The 23,497-nt window shown below is 49.6% G+C and overlaps 1 protein-coding gene across 10 annotated transcripts in view; it reads right to left on the bottom strand.

Annotated features, from left to right (window-relative positions):
• Positions 1 to 916: 916 nt before the first annotated feature.
• The window catches only part of CXXC5 (CXXC finger protein 5), a 101,736-nt gene continuing 79,155 nt past the window's right edge, over positions 917 to 23,497 (bottom strand). For 5 of the 10 annotated variants that reach the window (XM_073356037.2, XM_073356036.2, XM_073356035.2 and 2 more), the window contains 3 exons: positions 14,103 to 15,082; positions 3,075 to 3,206; positions 917 to 2,649 (listed from right to left, as the gene is read on the bottom strand). In XM_073356037.2, coding sequence (XP_073212138.1) covers positions 3,078 to 3,206; positions 14,103 to 14,894 — 921 coding nt within the window. In that variant the 5' untranslated portion in view covers positions 14,895 to 15,082 and the 3' untranslated portion in view covers positions 917 to 2,649; positions 3,075 to 3,077. Of the gene's footprint in view, positions 2,650 to 3,074; positions 3,207 to 14,102; positions 15,083 to 15,769; positions 15,845 to 21,495; positions 21,517 to 23,497 lie in introns of those variants that run through there. The other 5 variants (XM_073356041.1, XM_073356039.2, XM_073356042.2 and 2 more) reach the window with 5 other exon arrangements.

Genomic DNA, 23,497 nt, shown 5'->3' with positions numbered 1-23,497 from the left:
ATGCAGAGAGCGAATCAGGGCTCAGAGAGGTGTGTTGCGCCCAGTGACTTGTGGTGCTACTCATGGGGTGAAGAGCATAGACTGCATCTCAAGGTTGGCTGTCCTTAGCTCCTACTGCGTCCACCCTCCACCTGATCTGGCGAGTGACCCAGTCTGCAAGCCACACACACTTGAAAATTATCCCCAAAACAGACTCACCCCTTCACAAGTGCAGAGTAAATTTGTTTTATTGAACATTCAGCTATCTAAACTTAACTCACTAAAAAAGAGTTCCTGTTTTGAAGCATCCATTTTATCCTTGTCTTTCAGAACCAGTCTAAATACAATTATCTGTGGCATGATTGCACTGTTTTTCAAAAACAAATGGCATGTACTGTATGGTAAAACTCTAGGCAGGTCTAGCTGGTCAAATATTCCCACTAAGAAAGATAGTTTTTAACCCAACGACTCATATGATTAAATACGGGGGGAAACTGAACAAGTGGTGGCCCGTTGTGTTTTGTAGTTTTGTAGCCCATTGTGTTTCCTGCCATGGCATCAGGGGCTTGGGACCCTAATGTGTTGGGTACCATTGGAAAAGCCTGAGCATGAAGAGCTGTGAATGTCTGGACCTCGCAAGCTGCACTGTCAAGGAGGAGAGACCTTGGTGCAGCTGTTTGTTAGGAAGGAAAAAAGAAAAAAGATATCGGCGCGATATTGCTCTGGCCAACTCCGGCCAGATCCCGCTCCCAGGGCAGTCAAGGACAGCCTTCCCATTGAACTTCACTGGGCGCTGGATCAGCATACCCAGTGTACATTGCCAAAGCTGGAGCTCTGTGATAAGGGACCCAAGAAACAGTGTTACTGTCCTGCTCCTTGTGCGGCTTTGGACCTAAGCAGGGTGGAAAAGGGCCAAAGGTAAACACGAGAAAGCTCATGGGTTGGACACCATTTATTTCGTTTGATTCCTCTTTCAGAAATGCATCATCCGCATGTTACAATATGTCCATGAAGATGGGACTCTCAACACACGCCGTGTTGATACATCTTTATTCCCATTGTGGCCAATGGTCACCTAGTGGGAGGCAAATTCTAGGCAAACGCTGAATGCTTCTGAAAACAACACCCATCATTTCCAATCAGATTTGGCCTCAATTTATACAAGGGACTGTAGTGCCGAATCCATCGCCTGGTACAAGTTGTCAATTCCCCAACAAACTCACCACCACCAACAACCCTACGTCAGTTTCCAAGGAGTCTGTAGTTTAGTTGTCCACATGCTACCTGTAATGAAAATTCTAGCGATCAAGCCTAGCACAGTTTAGTTTAGACTCCTAAGTATATTGTAACAATCCCAGATTTAACACCGTATGTATTTTGCAGAACATGTGCTATTCAGCCAGCCAGTTAAAAATGTAACATATGCAACCTTAGGGGAAAAATGATTGATTGCTCCATTTGCACTGGCAAACATTTACAATTCTCTCATTTATTTTTTAATCTGCTAATAAAAAAACAAAAGCAAAACTGAAAACTAAAAAATACACCCCAAACCCTGAATGCCAAGAAAGGCAAACTTAGGAAAATGCCATGACACAAGAAGTGACATATTCAAAAGGGACATTTTTTTACGGTTTTTTTCTTCACAACTGCGTGCAACAGAAATGGACAGAAAAAAACGAGATGTAAATCATGACACAAAACATGCATTCATTTTATTCACAAAACAGCCTGGATCGCTAAAACATTACAAACAGCATTTCAATTTACTGATGTAGAGAGAGCTGGAGAGACGGGGATTTGAACGTAAGAGAAATATTAGCTTTCAGAACTGCTTCAGCACAGGTCCTGCAATTTTTTTTATTTTGCTTTTAACTTCAGTAAGTTTATAAAAATGATTTCTATAAGTAAACCATTGCAGTTAGGATCTTGTTTTCCCTGTATGCAGGATTTCTTGTTCTATATTAATAAACTAACAATGGTTTTTTTTTCCAAGACTGCCCATTTTGCAGCAATTATTCTTTCATTTTTAATACCAAGCTTCTTGCTGGTTAAACTTACATATGGGAATGGTTAGGAAAAGGGATACTACATCGTTTTAAACATATTCTCATTTATAAACATGAAGTTGAGGCATTCTAGAAACTATCCACTCTATTTTATGATGGGAAATAATCAAATAAAAAGTATAAATGAGGGTGTAATTAAACAACTGTGCTAAATTACAGTAGTGCTTATTAGTAACTAGATTTTAAAAGGTTACTGTAAATTTACATTCTCTACACAAGAACTGCATCTTCCACACATAAACAACATCAACACCAAAACACAGAAAGAAACTGATTGTCCATACTCTGTCTATTAAGTCTTGGTACTTTACAGATCCATTTTTTTATTATTATTATTTGAAAAGCAGTTAAATGTTTTACTAGGACTTGAAGATGTTAAAACAAACGCAAAAAAAATATATATATAAAAACAGGAATGAAATCTGCGAGAAAATATTTTTGGTTCTAAAGAGACACGGGTGCATCCATTCATTTCAGCCAAAAAATTCCTTGCCTGAGACAACACAAGCAAGCAGTGACATTGCACTTGGATGACAGAGCTTTGGAATTCTCATTCCTACTGAAACCATCTGAATGCAGCTCCTGTAGGAAGCATCACCTTCTGGAAAGAAAGAGAAAAGAAAACAGGGACACATTAAGAGTCAGGTGCATGCGGGAAACACAACTGCTACTAAATATGTCTGCTCTGCACACAACCCTTGGGCCGGTCACAGAAATCTTTCCTCGTGAAATCAGTCCCATTACTCCTCAAGGATGAAATCCCAGCCCAAGGTCCCACTTAAGCCCAAATGAGGATGGGTTTGCAAAATCTGGCCCTGCGTACAGGTTGTTAGGCAGGGGAGGGGGTCCCCAAGAAGCACCATGTTTATGCTAGGGACCTTGTCAAAGAGGTATTAGCAGGCAGTAATGCTAATACGATCAACTGGTAAGTTGATTAAAGGCAGCTAAGTAAAAGCAACATATGACAACATGCAAATTTTGTCTGGAGTGCACTGCCCTCCCTGCTGGGGCACGCTTTGCACTCACATTTCAGTGTCTTTGGGGTTCTGTTACTATACAGCTGGACTTGTCCTGCGGGGGAGACTTACGCCTTTTAGCAGTTGCAGCCTTTGGTGGGGGGAAAAAAGAGAAAGAAAAGTCCACACAAAAGAGGAAAATCTGTATCGGATGGGAGACAAAATATCTGCTTTGTAATGTGAGGAGGGAGGGAATAGTTTTATTTAGGGGATAAACCCCCTCCCCCCCTTTGGAACACACGCCTTTGGAAACACAATGCACAATTCCTCCTGTTTCAGACTAGCCACTTCTCCCTCAACCATCCCATTGTCTGTCTGCTGATTAGGGCACAAAGGGAGCCAGCAACTGCTAAGGGGCCCTGAGTGCTACACTGTACCAGGGTACAGGGAGCTCTGCCTTCACTAAGTCACTCCCACAGTCCTGGAAGGCTGGCGGCTGCAACACACGCTCTGTCCTTTGCCTGACAGGCCCTGCAGCCCCCAGGCACGATCTGGAATGGGGCTCAGCACCCCTGACAACCAGTGGGCCAAATCCTGAACCAAAACTTTCAAACCCAGCTGCCTAATGTCAAGCTCCTAAATCCAAATGACAAGACACAACCTGATTCCCAAAGGTGCTGAGCAACCATCAAATCCTATTGAAATCTATGCTCAGCACCTTTGAAAAACAGGTTGTTCCTAAGTAGTCCTGAATATGGCTCTAAGGAGCCTAACTTTAGGCCCCCCAGCTTTGAGAATTTGGCCTCCAAGGGACAGGATCCAGCCTTGCTCAGGCAAACTCCCATTCACTTCAGGGAGAAGTATGCTTGGGTGTGCAAGAAGTGATTGGGCCCACTGAGAAAAGCTCAGCACACCTCAAAATTTGGGCTTGTGTTGGCACATTAGTAACTGGTGAGCATGCTGGCCCAGAGGCCCTCTGTTCTTTACAAGAACGTCTTGTGCACAGTTCTCCTTAGCCAGCTCTACCCTGGGAAATGCAGATGGCACTGCCAGTCCTGCTCAGAGCCAGGTTTAGCCACCGTTTCTGGAGCACGGGTCCTGTCTGCGCTCTCAGCGAAGCTGTGGTCAGCTGCCGCCATCCTCCACTACAGGGAAATCCCCTAGTGGGGACTTAGCCTGCAGGCGCTTTAATAAAAAAATTATGCATTTCAAAGGCAGGAAAAGAAAGAGTTGGCCTAAGTCTGCTCCATCACATCTGCACACAGATTTCATAACAACCAGCTGGGCTAGTAACTCAAGCTAATACCTTGGATCATGTTCTCCAAACCCCGCATCTCTGCTGCATCTTTTAAACAGTTCCTTACAAAGTGAGATTCAGGTGACATCTGCTAATTAGCGTTCTCATTTCAAATGAACAGCATTTCACCGGGCAGTCACTCTCAACATCTCTGCCCGGCTACCACACACATCTTCAGTGACAGAAAGGGAGGTTTGTTTTCAACCAGAGGCAGAACGGGTGTTATTCAGCTTTCAGTGCGGGTCACACCTCAACCCTCGTTTCCCACTGGGCGAAGCCACAAGGTTATGGTTGTGATATGGACAAAAGGACTGCTCGGCACTAAGCTGAGACCCAACAAACTCACTGTGCCTGAGAACTGCCTGACCTGGCGCTGTGACATTGGTTTTTAATATGAAGAAAGGAAGCGTGCCTGCCTGGGAAAAGGATATCTCCTCCACCCACAAAGGCTCATCTTAGAAGGGTTTCACTCAACAGTCCGGGGGGAGGGAAGGAGCTACAGAGAATGCTTGCTCCTAAAGGGCATCTGGAAAAACAGCTCTGTGATTGTTCCAGCCGTCCACTTACTGTTCCAGACACAATGGAACAAGCTCCTACTTCCCCTGTGTCTGATGTAGATTACAATGTCCGGCTTCCACTGAGTCGGATACAGAAAAGGCAGGCCAGCCTTCCCAGTGCAGCTGGCACGGCAAGGTAACTTTCCTTTACAAAGCTACGCTAGCCTCATGCTGATTGCTGAGCCTGCCCCAAACCTCCCCTTCATTTCAGGCCATTCGAAAACAGGCTAGGCTGGAGCACTTTGGGAAATCAGCAAATTAGAAAATGAGGGACAGAGCCCAAGACGGCAGAAATGAGCAATGCAAACGGGCCTTTCTGGGCACCTGTCAAACAACACACGCATTAAAGCATGGCTCATGCATCCACATTTAAATGATAATACCTAGTGTCTTCTGTTCAGATGGTAACACGCTTTACCAAAGAGCTCACAAGCATTATCACCCAGGTTACAGATAGAGAGACGGCGGCACAGAGAATGCTGGGACTTGCCCAAGGTAAGCAACAGAGTCAAGACTAGAACTATGTCTTCTGCCAGTCGGAGACCTTACCCTCTGAACCACATGGCCCTTATTAAACCTGATCACTTAAAAGGACAAACTCTCAAGAGCTCAGCTTTACACCGCAGTCCCTTGCATTTATGTAGTGTCTGGGAAATGCAGCTAGTGTACAGTACAGTTCCAGTACTTAGTATGGGGTTTGATGAGAAAGAGAGAAGGAATGTCTTCACACAGCACACAGTCAACCTGCCAGGGGATGTTGTGAAGACCAAAACTATAACTGGGATTAAAAAATAATTAGATAAATTCAGGAGGATAGTTCCATCAGTGGCTACTAGCCAAGATGGTCAGGGAGGCAACACCATGCTCTCAGCATCCCTAGCCTCTGACTGCCAGAAGCTGGGAGTAGACGACAGGGGATGGCTCACTTGATGATTGCCTGTTCTGTTCATTCCCTCTGAAGCACCTGGCACTGGCCACTGTCGGAAGACAGGATACTGGACTAGATGGACCACTGGTCTGACCCAGTGTGGCTGTTTTTATGTTCTTATTAATTTCAAACTGCAAAAGGCATGTGAGCTGGCAGAAATTAATTATCCGACCTAGGACACTGGGGCCAACACCCTGGTTCTTGCAGAGCGCACCATGGGATCTTTAAGCAGCCACAAACGGTCAAGTCCTCTGGTTTACATCACCTCTGAATGGCAGCACTAGCAACATTCAGGGAAGAGCACTGCACACGGGGTATCCTAAACTATCTCCTGCTGATCCTTGGGTTCTGCTTCCAAGTTCAGACCCGGCTTGACCCTTCTGAGATCCCACCATATCACAGCACATGGAGGAGAAATAACAGACATCAGAAGAGACCAGTTTTGAGTTGTACCCTTTAAAGAAGAGGCTGTCAGGGAGTCAGCATTAGCTAAGGGAACTGAACTAGGAAAGCTTTTCAAAGCTCACATTGTGCTGAGGACCCACTGGTGAATGATACACAGCAAGACAAAGGAGTGTTCACCGGGGATTACAGGTCTTCCAGCCTGGATACTGAGGGAGATCTCCTACCCAAGAGTGACAGGAGGCTTATGCTAGGCACTGCTTGCTGTAAAGGCAGCAGGACAGGAAACTTACCAATGCCAGAAGAAACTTTCTAGCACGTAGGACTCCCCAGGGGCAGCGCGGGAATTCTGAGCTGGTGGAGATGTAATGCAGGAGCCAAATGTACCAGATAAATCCCTCTCCTTCAGTTCCGGCATAGCCAAGCTGGCTGAGGCTACTGATGGGGAATGGCAGGTTCCCCCAGGACAACTATGAAGCACTGCAACAGCACTCATGTGGACGAGGACAGGGTGGGCTAGTGAGGAATAACCATCTTCACCCCAAACTGGATCCACTGGCACAAACACATCCAGCCTCTAGCAAGGCTTGACAAAAGGAGGGATGGAGAATGACCTGCCCTGCAGATAGTCCCCCTCCCTCCAATCCTACACCCTCTTTTTTGGCCCAGGAGGAAGCCATGGTATTTTTTCCAGCAAAGGGTTTATCGGAAACCCGGCGGGGCCTGACATGTACCACGGAATACTCTACGGCCGTCCTGACATTGCGCGAGTGCTGCTTCCATCCCTGCAGGCACGGAAGAATCGGGACTGGTGTTAGGAAACACTGGCTCCTGATCAGAGTCTAAGTGGGTTGTCCCCAGGGGCAGCAGCTGGGGTTTCCCCCGCTTCCTCTGAAGCATCAGATAGGGACTATTGCCAGGGGCTGGATATTGGATTAGATGGACCAATAGGCTTATCGAGCAGGGCAATTCCTAGGTTGCCATAAACCCTCAGTCAGGTAGCTGCCTGTCCATGCACACTTCCCTGACTCCACTGATCTCAAGCACTTCAGCAGTCCAGTGCAAAAAGGCAAACTGACGGAGGAGGCTCAGGGCAGAGGCTGGTGCAGTCTCTTGAGAACCAGCGTCCTTTGCGTCCCAGGACTTTCCAGGCACTGGCGTTGGTGGGAGACGGCTTACAGCAGCAGCAAGCCGGGGAACACCAAAGCATCAGCTGATGATGAGCCGACCTGGCACGGGAGCTGCAGGCACTCAGGGCTGCATGTTCAAAGGGGCCTCTGCAGCTAACTTTTTTTGTGCAGCTAACTTCTGGTGTGTGCAGAACTCGCACACCTTTCAGCCCGAACACCTGTGCGTGCAAGTGTTTGTGTGGGCAAAGTCACTTTGGGTTGTTTTAGCTCCTCTGGGTATGTGGACCTCTGGGTTTGGCTCCCCTCTTGCCAGCTTTGGAGGGAAATCTGCACCCTGCCAGAGGCCAGCTCAGCAGCACCTTCTTCCCTGCCATACAAGGACAGACAAACCAGAGCTGAAGGATTTGCCCATGCACAGGGGCCCGTCAGGGACTGGACTTATGTCCTAGAGCCTGGACGACTGCCAACTTGAGGCTTAGGTGCCGCCAGGGATTTTCAAAGTTGCCTCGACAGGAAGGACCGAGCATTTTCCTCTATCCACAACTCACCCCACTTTGGAGATGGGGGTTCTCTTCTTCTCACGCTCCATCCAAATGCAAACACTCAAATGGCTGCACAATACAGGGCAGAAATAGCACCTGCCAGAGCGAACAGCAACGGCACAGCCGAGGCAGAGCAGGGGCCTGCCAGCAGCTGAACCCAGGAAGTACAGAAGCTCTGAGGGGCCTGTCAGAACCACAGATGTTCCGCGAGTTCGCACCCCGGCCGTAAGATGACTCATGATGGTGTATGTCCGCTCACACAGTGGCGAGCACATGACGCCTAGCCACGTGGGTGCGCTGCGTTCTGACCATGCTCACAAGAAGGGCAGGAGCACGACTACCTGGGGCCTTGCGTGGTTCCTCTGCTGTTCCCACAAACGGTTAGCGAGTCCCACTTCTCTGTGCCCAAGGGGATCCCACGTGAAACCCCCCCACAATCCCCTGCTCTGGCCCTAGCAGCTGAGGGCCTATGAGATAGCTGCCCAGATTGTCTCACAATCCACTGGTGCAACCGTGGCTGGACAACATGGAAGGCTGCAGTCAGGCCAACCCAGTTAACACGTGCCTGATGCTGCTGCTGTGTAGATGTGCTCTGCCCACCTGCGTGTTGGATTGGTGGGATCTACCTATGGCGTAGACAGTGATGACGGCTAGTGTTTTCAGGAGCGGGCCCACCCACATGGGAGCTGCGTAAAACAGAGACAGGTCTCAATCAATGGGAGGGGACGATGCACAGCACTGTGCAGGGTCAGGCCCACAGTAAGCTGTTTTGACTTGCTCACAAGACAATAAGCCGGTCCTGCCTGCTCAGAGCACACATCTGATTTCCTGGGCAAATTTATCTTGGGGGCTGAGCAAGCACCACGGCACAATCACTGTTTCTCAACAATTTCCGCAATTTGCAATCAAATCACTGGAGGAGGCAAAACAGCAATCGGAAAAGATGCTTTTGTGCTAGTGACATAGATGGTCAGCAGTGCCAGGAGCGAGCGCTGTCTTGGGAGCAGGGCTAGTCCTGGGTCCCAGCCGGGATTTCCAAAGGAAACGTCTTTTGCAAAAGACCTTTCGTTCATTCCCTTTGAAGCACCTGGCACTGGCCACTGTCAGAAGACACGACACTGGGCTAGATGGTCCATTGGTCTGACCCAGTGTGGCTGTTCTTATGTTACGTTCTTACGTTCAGATGGCATCAGAGAAGCCTGGCACCTGCTATCTATGACCCTGCCCATGCTATGGCTCAAAATGCAAGAGCAGCAACCCTCTTTGGAAGCGTTGGCCAAGACCATTCTGATGTGGCTGTTGATAGCAGAGCATCCTGAACATTCAGGGAGGGGATATTTTAGGTGACGGACAGCCGTGCTGGGTGTGGACTCTACTCCTCACCCCCGCTGTGACAGACAGCTCACTCCCCAGGACGTTATCCTCTGTCTCTCTTCCCTCCTTCCCCAAATGCTTTCCTCTACTTACTCCCTCTTCCTATGGCTAGGGATGGCTACTGCCCTCCACCACATGGTGGCCAGGCAAAACGGGCATGGCAGGTCTTTCCCTGGGTTTGGACATGCTGCTCTCCGTTCGGCAGAGCTAGCACAGCCCCAGCAGCACATTCAGACGGCAGGCGGCCCCTCCGAGTTAAGGTCATCTCACAAAACAGGGGACCAACATGGTTCTGAAGCCCTGGGCCATGAACTTCCCAAGGTCCCAAAAGCCAGCTCTACAGATAGCTCAGGAGGTGCATGAACCCCCGCGTGGGACTGACTTTCACTGACACCCCACATAGGCCTTATGCTGCTGGGGACACCAGTGCAATCAAGAGGAGTCACGGGGGCCAGAGATGGTATGTAGCCAGGAAGATCGAGTGTCTCTGAGTGAGGATACACCTTTAAACATAGCTTTCTGTCCATGCCCTGCGTTGCCTCGTTCCTAAGGGCTCAGGGCACTGCCTGAATTGAAGCCCAGCAGTGCACAGCCACGCTGACCCATGGTACATGGACACACTCCCAGTGCACAGCAGACCCAGGTTTCTACACGGGCAGGGGAGGTACCTCAAGTGCCAAGATCCCAGGGGCCTCCCTCACCTCCAGCACTCAGCCTGCTCTGAGGAACAGCTCCGCTGATAATGCTGAACCAGGGGCCAGACATGCCGATCTGAAAGGCCGATTCAGGTCTTTGTTTGGAGGAATACAGGTGCTAGAAAGTTCAGGACAATTAAGAAGTCCCAGGTCAAAGATGAGTCTGGAAAGGTTATAAGAGACTATGGACCCAATCCGGAGAGGTGCCGAGCACCTCTGACTCTCCACGGTAGTTGTGTGTGCTAAGCACGTACTCAACCCCTCTCAGGATGGGGCTCTGTATAGAGAAGGAAGATGATGAATGAGTCACGTAAGTGCTTAGACTCATCTACTGAGCAAGCCAGTGCCTGGGCAGAGCCCCACTCACTTCAGGTCGCAGTGAATCAGACCTGTGTGCACCAGGCATTGAGCTGGACTGGTTGTTATTCAGAGCTGTTTGAACACTACTGCAAACGAACGTATACCAGGCAATGGGCTGATCTCTAACGCTTCACTCTCTCGCTCTATTTGCCCTTTGGCATGTGTGAATGGTCATCTAGGCCACATGATCTTGTTTCTGTTCTCCCATTGGATAACAGAACCTTTTGCATCACAGAAGAGGCACCTGAAAGAGATTTTAAAATGGCCACATATTTGCACTTGTATTCACAAGAGACCTGAACCTTCCACACTCATTCTTGTACAATTGTACAAGGGGGAGGAGCCCAAAGGTCATCAAAAATTAATACGGAATGTCATGGATGCCGTTGAACTGGATTCACAGAGTTCGTTCAAATGAGCGTATGTGAATATTGTTCTCCAGTGTTTGCCCAGCTAGCTCAGAAAGGGAGGAAGTATGGCTCTTGAGAGATTTTTGAAGCCACACAAGAATAACGTCAGGACAACACTTCCTTGTCTAGTCATCACCAGCAATGGAGGAACAGAGACCATCAGCAATACCTCTGCTCTCAAAACAGGAGCCATGACCATCTCCAGGGGGCGCTATTGAGCCAAGAAACTGAGTAGAACACAGTGATGTTGCGTGAATTTGTTGCAGTGCTTCGGCCAACGGTGATAGGTGAAGTTGGTGAAGGTTTAATCACCAATAAATTGTGTCGAAACACTGGTGACTTCCCAAATTTGTCTCACATTATGGAGACGACAAAGTCTAAGAGGAGGATATTTTCATCAGGAAAGAGACAAACAATGAACATTTCAGAAGAGGTTGAGTTCTATTGTGTACACAGCCCTCAGCACCACCAGGCTCCAGTGAGTGGAAGAATGCACTGGATCGCCTTAAAGCACATGAGAACTGCATCTCCCACTGGCCGGCAGCTCACAGTCTGCCACCCTGTCTTCACCTACCTACGCATATGGACTGAAAACTAGATAGGCAGTGTGAATGAGAATGCAGTTTCTGGGGCGATCTCATGGAAAGAGTGGCCATAAATGTACAGTATTTGAGGTTTCGCCCTATTTTGGTGACTGTAAGTTCCTTAGTTCTCCAAAGGATGGAATCTTACCTGAAACTTTAGAGCCAATAACAGCTATCAATCCATTTCTGCCTATGCACCTATCCACATCTGGGATTCCTGTTGAGTCACCTGTCCTACACCTATGTGTTATTCCAAATTCACTCAGAAAGGAAAGTGACCCATCCACTCAGAGGTCCCAAATCATAAATTAAAAGCCCGATTCCAGTGACTCCGATTTCCCAGTCAGCTGTAGAACAGGAAACAAATCAAACGGGTGGGCGTTCAAAGGGCTCCCCATGCAATTTAACTTCCATATTTAACTCATATTGCAGGAAGAAAACCCTCTTCAACCTAATGTGAGCTATGGAATCAATTGACCTGCTTTAGGACTCTTCAGAAAAGATGAACTTTTTTTTCCCCCTCTCCCTTTTTCCAGATCACTGACTCAGCAAATTAGAACAAGAATATAATTTAGCAATACAGCGGTTTTTGAAAGACACCAGTCCCCTCATACCCCTGCCACCCAAATAGATTTTTTTCCCCTTCACTATTCATTCAGATCTGATGCTAATTGAAAACTTAGAATGTGGCTAAGAAAACAGTAAGTTCTCTCCTTCAGAAGACGTCAGAGGTTGCATAATACCCTTGCAACCTGGTACAACATCTTGCTGCCTCAACTGAGGCCGAGGTGTTTTTAACCTTTGTTGGCTTCACAGGAGCAATCTTCAGCAGGAGGAGGAAGGCACACAGCCTAAGCGGTGGTCAAGCTACCAAAAATTGACCATGAATTAAATGGAATAATACAGAGGACCTTGTTCAGAGGACTCAGCCCAGCCAAGTGTGGTCACTAGTCCTAGCACAAAACACTGACTCACACTTGAGCCATTTCTGCTCAAGAAACAGCGGGGAGATTCAGTTCCCTCGTATCCGCACAGCTCATCCAGGTCAAGGTTGTATCCTTGACATGCAAAGGTTTGCTTTTGTTGCTACCTACATCGCTTTTGTGCTCGGGCTTTATAAAGCGCTACACACATCTCTACCACAACAAAACTAACACATGGGGATCAGAAAACATCTCTGGTCAACAGAATGTTTCCAAACAACAGGTCTTCTGGGATTTTAAATTCAAGCGAGAAAATTCAGGCAGACAGCGGGTGAACTGTCCTTCCACAGCTGAACTTCAGAAGCCCTGGTCAATCCATGGCTAGGAGATTTTATTTTAAAAAGCCAAAATACAGAGATAGATTTATGGGAAGAGCGTCTGATGATATAAAATGCCTACGCCAGGGATTCCCCCAACCCCCAATTTTATTGATCTTTCCTCATTGAAGGGATGGATGAAGTAGTGAATAGATGCACACATGTTGGCGTTAATAATAAAGCATAGTAGTTCCTTGCCATCTCATGCCTGAAATATGCTCAGAGGCACTGTATGCTCCTAACTCATGCCTAACTTTTCACATAATTTAAGCTGAAGTTTACTGAGAACAACTGAGTTCTGATCTTGCTCCACAAGGCTCTGGTTGAATTTCAGGCATGTCTGATAACTCAATCCCCACTGCCTGGCATATGGGCTCCAGATTAATAACCCATCTGCCCTGCACTAACACTCGATCAGGAATCAGCTTCACAAACCAGCGGGATATGTTGGGGCAGCTCTTTTCTAGCACCAAATCCTGCAGTCCTTACTCAGACTAAACTCCCAGTGATCTTAAAGAGTGTTTGCCCAAGTAAAAATTAAGGACCCAATCCTGAAAGGAGCAGAGCACCCGGGATGCTCACTTGATTCTGCTGGCTCGCAGCAGCTCCCAGGAGACACCCAGCACGCTCTGGAACTGGACACTGAGGAAGCCTATTGGACCGGGCCCACATTCCAGACATAAAAAAAGGAAAGATCAGGGGTCAGATTCCATTCCCAGTGACACTACTGTATATCTGGAGTAACTCTTCTTTCTTCAATGGATTCATATTGGTGTCCTCAAACTCAGAATCTAGCCCTAGGTAAGCTTAGGTTGTCTCAGTACTGGACATGTTTCCCAAATGAAGTGGCCATTCCCCAGTTGATCACACCAACTTTCAAGAGCTCATCCCCTAACAATTTGCACACAGCACAGTCATTTTCACAGGAATTAACCACAGCCTGTTTCTTCCCTTTCAGAACAAGGGGCAAACTAATGACTTACAGTGGAACACCAGTTTGAAAAAACAGGTTTAACAGATTGATAATGACTACCAGAGTGACCTTGAGACCTGCCCTGAAAAGCCTAGAATTCAGGGCCTGATCCAAAACCCACTGCTGTCCACAGACCACTGACTTCAGTAGGCTTTGGATCAGGCCCTCATCCCATGATTCACTTACTGGCTCAGGAATTGTACTAAGCAATGGCTAGCTAGCTGGCAGGTGCAATTGTGAGACACTCCCCTGTTATACAAGAAAGGGGTATTAAAACTCAAAAGCCCCTACAGGAGTCAATAAAAAGGATACAAATCTACTGAGGGTTGTAATCATCATGGCAAGACCTATTTCAGGTGATATTACTGCTAATTACTAATCAGAATACAGTCGATCAGCATGGGGGGGGGAACGCTGACAATTTGTGTGTTGCTAAAGGCAGGAATTGTTAAGAAGGAAAAAGCCCCGGGATTTTATCATCTCTATCAACATCCAAAGGACAGCAGACCAAGAGAAAGGTTAGGATGTCGGACTACAGCCAGTTACCTCCAGCGCTGCAGACGGCTTCTTTTTGAGTTCCTCACATTTTCGGAATTTGCAAATCTGGTGGCCAGTTTTGCGATTCCTACAACTGCTGCACTGCTCGCAGTTTATCCGTCTTCGGCATGGAGGGCACATGCCACATCTTTTCCGTTTCTTTTTCCCAGAATTGATGGCAGATGCCAATTCATTCTGCATTGGGTACTCTGCCAAGCCAGCCATATGGAGCGCGCTCTCTGCCAGAAACACGCCAGCAGGGGTCATAATGAAAAGGCCTGGGTTTATGGGAAAAGCCCCCAGGTAAGGAAAATCAGAAGGGCTGTTCATTGTCTCTGCAGCTGAGACCGCTTCCATATCAGAGATACCAGTCCCGTGGTCATTTGGTAAAGGAATGTGCTCCTGTACCACTCTTTTGAGCATATCTGTAGACTGAGCAAACTGTTGTAGGCTGATCTGTCCTTCTGATGAGATTTCTGACGCCCTGTCTGATTTGCTCAGCATACTAGAGATATTTTTGTGCTTTGAGGTAGAGTGACTTTTATCCACAGTTGTGGCTTCATTGCCATTAGCTAAGGAGGTTCCTTTCTCTGAATGTTCGCTTACCGAGCTGCTGCTGCTGAAGGTGGAGTAATGGGAGAGTGGACGCGATTTCTTAAGACTTTTGTTCAAAGGTTCACTTATGATCCCACTTTTGTTCCTCCTCTCGGAGTTAACAGGGGGCTGCGAGTCCTCTGGGTTATTTCTGTCCAACATGTTGGGCTTGTTACCAGCGTCTTGAGGGGCACCAGGATTAGACATGGTGTTAAAAAAAACCAGAACCAAACCAAAAAACCAAACCCCACTCGCAGCGGCAACTAACCAACCAACCACCAAAAAATGAAATAATTATAATCAACGGGGGAATCCTTCCAACGCTGCTGCAGGGGTCTTCAGGGCAAGGTCAGTGCAGGGTCATCATCTGCGGTGCTGGTACAAAACATACGGCTCTGGAAGTAGAAAACAATAGACAGTTAGCAGTGGCACAAGCGACCGTGCTTTCCAAAGCCGCTCTCCGGCTCCCTGCAATGAAAGCCTCAGCTCCAATAACAATGAACTGGCAGGGCATGGACCTAGACTGGGATCAGTTAGCCTACGCCGTCACATTTAAAGAGTCACCATCATGAGTTTCAAAGGAATGGCCTGGCCTGGCTGACTAGCAGCGCCCTGAATTGCTAATGCTCCAAGGACTTGATTCCCCTTTCCCACTGGCGGAAATGAGGAGGAACCCCACCAAAGCCAGAGGCCCAGAGCCTCTGCTCCGGCTGAGCCGTGTTCGGCACAGGTCCGTAAAGTGAGGAGAGTCTTTAAGTCACCTTTGTGCTGCCCTGATTCTGGGGCTGCCTGCCTGGTCCCTAGAGCACCATTGAATCTATTTCCTTCCCACATCCCCAGCAGCCATCCCTGAAGCTGAGGATCCGTCAGACACAGTGGCATCTTGTCCATGCCCCCTTTTTCCTAGCCACACACCCAGGCAGACAGATTTCTCTTAATGCCAGGCTTGAGGTTGTTGGATCAGAGCCAGGGACTGGCCCAATGGCATTGCACTAGGGTACAGCTGGTGTGAGAAAAGAACCAGGCCCCGGCAATCTAATCTGCTTTCCCCATTTATGCGGATTCATTTTCCCTTGTCTCACCCAGCTCGGGCAGCAACTAAATGGGTCAGTCTGTGTTTCTGGCCTGTCTCCCTCTCGTGTCCTCAATCGCTGCCTGAGCATGGCTGCTGCTCGAGGAGTTCCTGGAGCTGCAGTGGGGATTGCTGCTTCTTCTTCTTCTTCTTTTAGAGAATGAACACTTGCCTTGGGAGTCAGAGAGGAAAGTGACGAGACCATCCCCTGTGATGAGAACGTCCCTCTCCGTGCTGCATATCAGAACCCAGAGGTTTGGCCTGCACTGAGCTGGTGTAATCCCGCTAGTGAAGTGGTCCTCAAACTGTGGGTCGGGACCCCAAAGTGGGTCACAACCCCATTTTAATGGGGTCACCAGGGCTGGTGTTAGACTTGCTGGGGCCCAGGGCTAAAGCCGAAGCCTGAGGGCTTCAGCCCTTGGTGGTGGATCTCAGATTACAGGCCCCCTGCCTGGGGTAACAGGGGTTTGGCCCCCCACCTGGGGTGGTGGGGCTCGGGCAGGCTCAGGCTTCGGTCCCCTGGCCTGGGGTTTTGTAGTAATATTTGTTGTCAGAAGTGGGTCACAGTGCAATAAAGTTTGAAAACCCCACTATAGTGAACAAGTCTGCAAACAGCAAAGACAATCGGAGAAGCTTCCTATGGCCCAAATGGGCTTGATTCTGATCTCACGTACGCCAGTGTAGCCCCACTGCCTCCAGCTGAGTCCCTCCTTGCTGTGTAAGGAAGTCCTGGTACTGCTACCCTCAGCATTGAGCGCCCGGGTACGTTTCCTGAAGGGTGGCCTCCCCTGGGTAGTGCCCGTGTCCGGGTCACTGCAATACCACAGCGGGTACAAGTCAAAGCACTCACCCGCCAGGCGCCCAGCTGGAGGAGAATGGGAGGAGGTGCTCCAGTGCCAAGCCCCTGCGCCCCGACCCCACTCCTGGGCTGGAGCGCTGGGTGGGAGAGTGGAGCGGGACAAGCTCCCAACCCCGTTCCCTGGCTGAAGCGCCGGACGGATGGAGGGGGGTAAGCGCTGGGGCCGGAGCAGAGCCGGGGCTGCGGGGGTGGGCATGGATGCTAAGTGGATGGGCCATGGCCCACCCAGGTGCACCTGTGGCTACGCCCCTGCTCTGACAAGGCCCCTCCCCCACCCCCATCACTGTCTCAGGGTCTGAGCCTCACAAACCCGCCCAGCCCAGCCCACTTGGCGTCACAATGTGGCATCTTCTCTGCTTTAAACCAACAAGCCCTGATTATTCCCAGCGCCAAGAGTGACAGCTGCGTTATCTCGTTGGCATGCTCCTCGCTGCTCTTGTCTATCCGTCATTCCTCCCTTTCTTCTAGGTGTTCTGCAGCAAATGTCTTATTCAATATGACTGCATGGCCTGACCCAGCTACAGAGTGTTTAAATCTCTCCTCAGGCCTGCTGTAATTAAAGAGAAGAGGCTTGCAAATACGGGATCATACAGTCTTCCCACATTACATGACCTCTCTGCCAACACACAGGCACACAGACACGGCGGTGCAAGCTCTAAAGTGGAATCTGTATCTCCTCCTGGCAAGATCAGTGCGCTGGGAGACCATACTGGAGGAAAGGGAAGAGGTCCCATCTCACCCTAATAAGGGAAATGCCTTGACTCATGAGTGAAATGGTCCGACCACTGTACTATTATCCCTTTCTTCAGCGCTTGCATATTGTAATGTAGCGGGCAGCTATGTAGCCGTTCAGCCTGGCGGTCACAAACAGGGGTCAGGGCATTGTGGCTGCCCTGTTCCTCTCACCCCCCATGTTAGTAAATGGGAGGGGGATCCTGGCTAGCTGGAAGGGGTGGGCCTGAGATATGGAGAAGGCTGAGATGTAGGATATTAGCACTGCTGCAGCAATGACAGGACCAGCTCAGGTAAACCGGTGCAGCTCCCATGGTAATCTATGGGCCAAAGTCAGCAGTGACCTAAAAGATGGTGAGAAGATGCAAGTAAGGGATGAAGTAGGGTATCTCGCACCAATCTGTCACTGAGTCAGCGTGCAAAGCCATAACTGCCGCCGCTGGAGTCAGCGGGTCCCAGGCAAGTCTCTCTCCAGCAGCACTCTGGGGTGTCACACCTTTATTGCAAAAACGCCTGTAACTGGCATGGCAGGGGCCCAGAGGGGAGCGAAGCAGGAAAAGCATCTAACAAGAGGATGTGAGATAAAGTCACCCAGCCTCCTTATCTTACACCCTCCTGTTACTGCTTTTCCTGCTGCCCTTCCCTCCGCCACCCCCTTGGTGTGGAAGTCACACTTGTTTTGCACACCTACGTGCTGAGCGGCTAGCACCCGGCCTGTAACTCTCACCCAAGCTCGACATTCTCAGGGCCCCAATCAGCTGAGTCTGAAGGGTCGTGGGAGGCCTCGGAGGTGCCCGAACAGGGACAGTTTGCTGCACAGGCAGAGAGAGGGTGCAGAGAGACCAGCATGAGCTGGGTGCTGTGGCAGGCTCCGCAGATACCCTATGGGGAAGGGGAATGATCAGGGGAGCGGAGGGGGGGGTATCTCCTCATGGCAAAATCAGCGTGCTGGGAGATCACGTTGGAGGAAAGGGAAGATCTCCCAGCTCAGCCAGGTAAGGGAAATGGATCGACTGATGAGAGAAATGTTCCTACCCTTCTTCAGCTCTCATGTGTTACAATTTCAAGTGCATCCATGCATCTCTGCAGCCTGGGGGTCACAAACAGGGCTCACTAGGAGCAAGCGGTGGCAACCCCCACATAAATCAACACACCAGGAGCAGCCTGGCTATCACACTGGAAACAGAAGCCAACGTGGCGGGCGCAGCCAAACAGGGACAGACAAATCCAGCACGGGCACCAGGGGGCGCAGAGCCACTTATGGCCTCTCTGAATCAGTGCTAAGGGCTACATGCAAAGATCAAGCCCCATAACGCTAGCCCCACGGAATAGTTATACAGGGCCCTTCATCCTAAAGGTGCCCAAAGAACTGGCAGACTGGCAGCTCAGATCTTCTTCCCCCCATTGCAAATCCCACACGAACAGGCCTTGTGCAGGGGACTCTGCAAAGTGAGGGTGGCACCCCTACCAAACACAGGAGGTGGATTGCATCCACATGACTGCAGATTGGCACTAGCCCCAGATCCTTCCCCTGCCCCATGGGGTAATTTGAGGATGCTGCCATAGCACCCATGCCAGTCTCTCTGCACCCTTGCCCTGCCTATGCAGCACAACCGTCCCTGCTTGAGAGCACCCAGGGCCTGCTACAGCCCTGACTTGACTGAGCTGATTTGGCCCACGGAAGCTGTATGCAATATACAGCTGTCTACATGCAGTACATGCCAGTTCTGATGGGCAGTCGGGACTTCTACCGCCAAGGGAGTTGATTTCCTCCCAGTGAGCAGGGCTGGCTGTTAGCACCGCTGTTTATCTGGGAGGCAGATGCTCCCACGGAATATAAAATGGATTGCTCCCCCAGCACCCCCGGTCCCTGCTGGGCTTCTGAGCTCCCCGGGAACAGGAGTGGAGCTTAGGCGCTTCAGAGCTCGCACAATCCGGTGGCTACAACCCCTGCTGAGCTTAGAAGCGGGATGTCTTCGGATAATTAGGATGGCTCTGTAATTGGGATAACAGGTTGTCCAGCAGCCAATTAAGCAGCTTCTTCTCTATAGGCAGCCACCTCTGGGGTGGAAAGTGGCAGGTGTTGCAACACTGTGCAACAGTTCAGCCCCAGAAGCGAGCATGAGCCCCACCTCCACTTGGAACTGGAGGGGTAACATAGGGAGGTAGAATGTAATTACCCAGCTTGCAATTTGGCGAGGACTCGAGGGCTAACATCGGGACGGGATTATTAACAACCCTGCACAATCAGGAACGTGGGTTTTAGGAACTTGTCATTAAACTCAATCTGGGGATTCTGATCTCAACAGGCCTAATGTAGTAAAGGAAAAGGAAAACCCAAGATGTTCTTTCTTGTGTCCACATTCGGGAAGCCTGCTCAGGACCACAGACATGCTGCCTAGACAGAAATCTGCAGAGACTGTGCAGAGCACTGAATAAGGCCTGGTTTTACTGGCATGCTCAGCTCACATTTCCGGCTCATTTGCAATCGCCAGAAGTTTCAGTTGTAAACGACTTTGCTCGGGCACTTTTCGGCGCTCCTGACATTTCCTCTGAATCGTGCCTCAATGTTTTGTTTGCTAGGAAGTGTCAGGGTTACAACATTCATCATGGAAAGGGAAGACACCCATGTGAAAATAGAGATCTCAAGTTCTCTGTCGTTCGGACCAATCAGGGTAAATATTATACATTCAAAGAATGAAATGGATGCCCTATGGGGAAGGGTTGATTATAGGATATGGAAATTTGCATCTCTAGGTCACTGAATACAGCTTACGGCTGATCAATATTGACCAACACTCATTACCATGTCATGTCAACATAATCAAAAAACACTATCCCAGCCAGCACCCTAATAGCTCCCATTCTTCTCAGTCTTGTATGTCTCTATATAGCTACCCGCTGGTCAGTATGTGTCTCCATCAGTTATATACAAAGGCAGATCCTCTCTCATGGGCAGTGGTAATGGCCCAAATGCTACAGCAATGGTTTTCAACCTTTTTTTCATTTGCGGACCCCTAAAAACTTTCAAATGGAGGTGCTGACCCCTTTGGACATTTTAGACATAGTCTGCGGACCCCAAGGGGTCCCTGAACCACAGTTGAAAACATCTGCACTATGGCTAACAGCAGTGATCTGATCTTAGTAATACCGGTGTGAATGAGAAGTAACTCCACACAAGTAAATGGAGTTACACTAGCGTAACCCTGAAGTCAGTGAGCCCATCTGTTCCAGGACAACACCACAGTATCTTTTGATAAGGGATGGTCATTACACAGCATGAAATTAGGGAATGATTTTAGGTGCTGATCATAAATGGTTTTACAAAGGACAGCTAGATTGGAGGGGGTTTACTGGCATCTAAGCTGTTGTGAGATCACATCGGGGAGTGAGAATCCGGCCTCTCCAAGCATGGGATCTGCTCCTGGTCAAAGACAATGGCCCCATCTCATGTGTACTTGCACGTGTGGGTATGCGCGTGTGCGTGCACAGCTTCAGTGGGCCCATTCACATCTCCTACGCGGGTTTCATCTGACCCCATTCAGCTCTTGGGTTGGGTGTAAGCCATGCATGGCTCAGTGAGGCAACCCCTTTTGCGACCTGCTTTCTTGATGGGCACTTCTTGGAGGGCCCTTTGTGGCAGAAGACACTGCAAGGCTCAATACAGATGTATCCTGTGGGGAAGGAGAAGTGGTTACCTAGAGGCACCAACCTGACTGGAGCAAGAACCATAAGTCCCTCTTGCCCAGTAAAAACAATGGGGAAGGAGAGGAGACACATGACGGCTGGAGGAGATAATGGCAGGCGGGGAGAGACTTCTGGTAGGTCATTTAGCCTCTCTGAGTGGATTGTGATGGGACAGGTTTCATTATCCCTGATAGCTGAGCATCCAGTCTAGCCCTGGCCAGCTCCATAGTAATGCAGCCTGTCTGAGATGGGTAGGACTGGACCCCTCTGTCTCAGGGTCTTTGCATCAGTTGACTTCTCCTGAGGTTGTCAGTGATGGTGACCCCGTTGTTTACAGCCTTGACTATTGCAGCTCCTTCCCCTACAGCCTCCCCACCTCCCAGCTCGCCTGCTGCTGCCCATCTTCTCACACATGACCACTGTCCCATTTCCTCTGCTCCCCCAGCACCAAAACCAACCTTCAGGGCTTGTCCACACATTCAGGAATAACTATGCCACTTGAAATCCACACCCTACCTTCTTCCAGAATAGCTTTCCTGGGGAGATAAGCCCTTAGAGCTTTAAAAAAAACAAAACAAAAACCACCCAGCAGTGGCTAATCCACAATGGGAGAGGAAAGATATTGGAAGGGGAGATATAAGAACCAGGATGGGGAGGGAAAAAGAAAGAAAGAAAGAAAGAAAGAAAGAAAGAAAGAAAGAAAGAAAGAAAGAAAGAAAGAAAGAAAGAAGAGAGAGCAGACTAGAAGGAGAGGTAGAGAGGGAGGAAAACAAAGACAGCGACAAACTCAATGGCAGCTCTTGTCGCAGTCAGGAAGCCGGTCCAGGCACTGTAAGCGGCAGGAGTGTCTGAGGCAGCTGGCTTGCTGACCACAAGAGACTGGCCTTTAGGCTGGCAGCCGAACTAAGGAGTGTGTCTGGGAAACAAAGGGGCCTCTGCAGCGACTCCTCTGGCCATCTGAGTTACAGCGCCAACAGGGAGTCCTGTCCAGCCCTCCCGGCCAGGGAGACGAGAGCTGTGATGGGCGAGGGGAGCGTTTTGGGGGCAGGGCTCTCACAGGCACCGGGCAGGAGAGGGGCAGCTGGATAAAGGAAGGGAGGGGGCTCAGGACTTTCCAGGCTACATCTAAGTGTCAAGCTGACGGCCCCGATCCAGCAGAGAACCAAGTGGGCGGAGCGCTATGCGATTCCCTGCAGGCGCTGGGAACTGCCCAGGCACAGGCCACACTCTGTGTGTGTCAACTTTGTGGGGGCCCATCCCCACTTCCTGAGGGGATGTCAAACCCCAAGGAGCATTAGAGGCTCTCCTATGGTCACTGCTCTGTGCTGGCCTGTGCACCCCCTTTCTTACACCACAGTGCCTTGTTGCTGGCTTTTTTCACGACCCTACTCCTCTCTTTGCAATAATGGACCTTAATTAGCAAATAATTCTATAACGGAAGAAGACATGCACCCCCCTGCCACCCATCCCCCCCCCCGACAATTCACCGGGCACAGCGTGTCATCTGGGCTCCGTCAGAAGGTGCTTAGTTTCAGCCAGAGCATTAAGTGTCATGTGACACACCCATTCATTCAGGTCTTTATACACGGCAGCTTAGCAGGCTGGAAAGATGCCAGGGTTAAAGGGGACGCTGTCAAGGTCGGGAGGGCCCAGATTGACCCTATCAGATTTAGAGCTGTTTGAAAAGGTCAGGCAGCTCCTGGGGTTCCTGTTTTAGCCCAAATGCTTTGGTGCTGTTATTCTATTGCCCACTCCCCGTCCTCCCTGCTTCCCCCGAGATTATCCTGCAATGGCAAACAAGCCAGCCATGCAGCCGGACACTGTGCACAACTCATCCAGCCACGGGCAACCCTGCAACAGCGAGCGACAGTGCAGTGATCCAAGGGACACATGGGCAGCGCCTCAGTGAGAGCCAGGCCAATGCGCACAGCACAGTGGCTCCCAGCCACGTCTGAAAGCCAACACAGGGAACTTAAAAACATGCCACCTCATGTGATCCAGCAACCCTACAAAAACAAACCAGCTCACACAGCCCCAGCACTCAGGCCAGCAACCTTACAACAACAAACCGGTGCACACAGCACCAGGCAAACCCTATAACAACAAACCAGTGCACACAGTCCAAGTACCCAGACCAGCAACGCTACAACAACAAGCCAGTGCACACAGCCCCAGCACTCAGACCGGCAACCCTACAATAACAAACCAGTGCACACAGCACCAGGCAACCCTACAACAACAAATCAGCGCACACAGCCCTAGCACTCAGGCAGGCAACCCTACAATAACAAACCAACACGTATGTAATGAAGATAAAAGGTGGCTGATAAGGAAACATTTCAATTTCAAGCTTCCAAAGATTTAGTATGTCTATGGTGAGGAGGTAAGAGCTTTATAAGTTACTGAGACCCCTTGAGATTATCCTGCCAAGCCCTTAGCCTGGTGCTTGGCCACAGGAGC

This window comes from Lepidochelys kempii, chromosome 8 (genome assembly GCF_965140285.1).
Source record: "Lepidochelys kempii isolate rLepKem1 chromosome 8, rLepKem1.hap1, whole genome shotgun sequence".
NCBI lineage: Eukaryota > Metazoa > Chordata > Testudines > Cheloniidae > Lepidochelys > Lepidochelys kempii.
The sequence above is the reverse complement of the archived record's forward strand: the minus strand, read 5'-3'. Positions and strand labels throughout refer to the sequence as shown.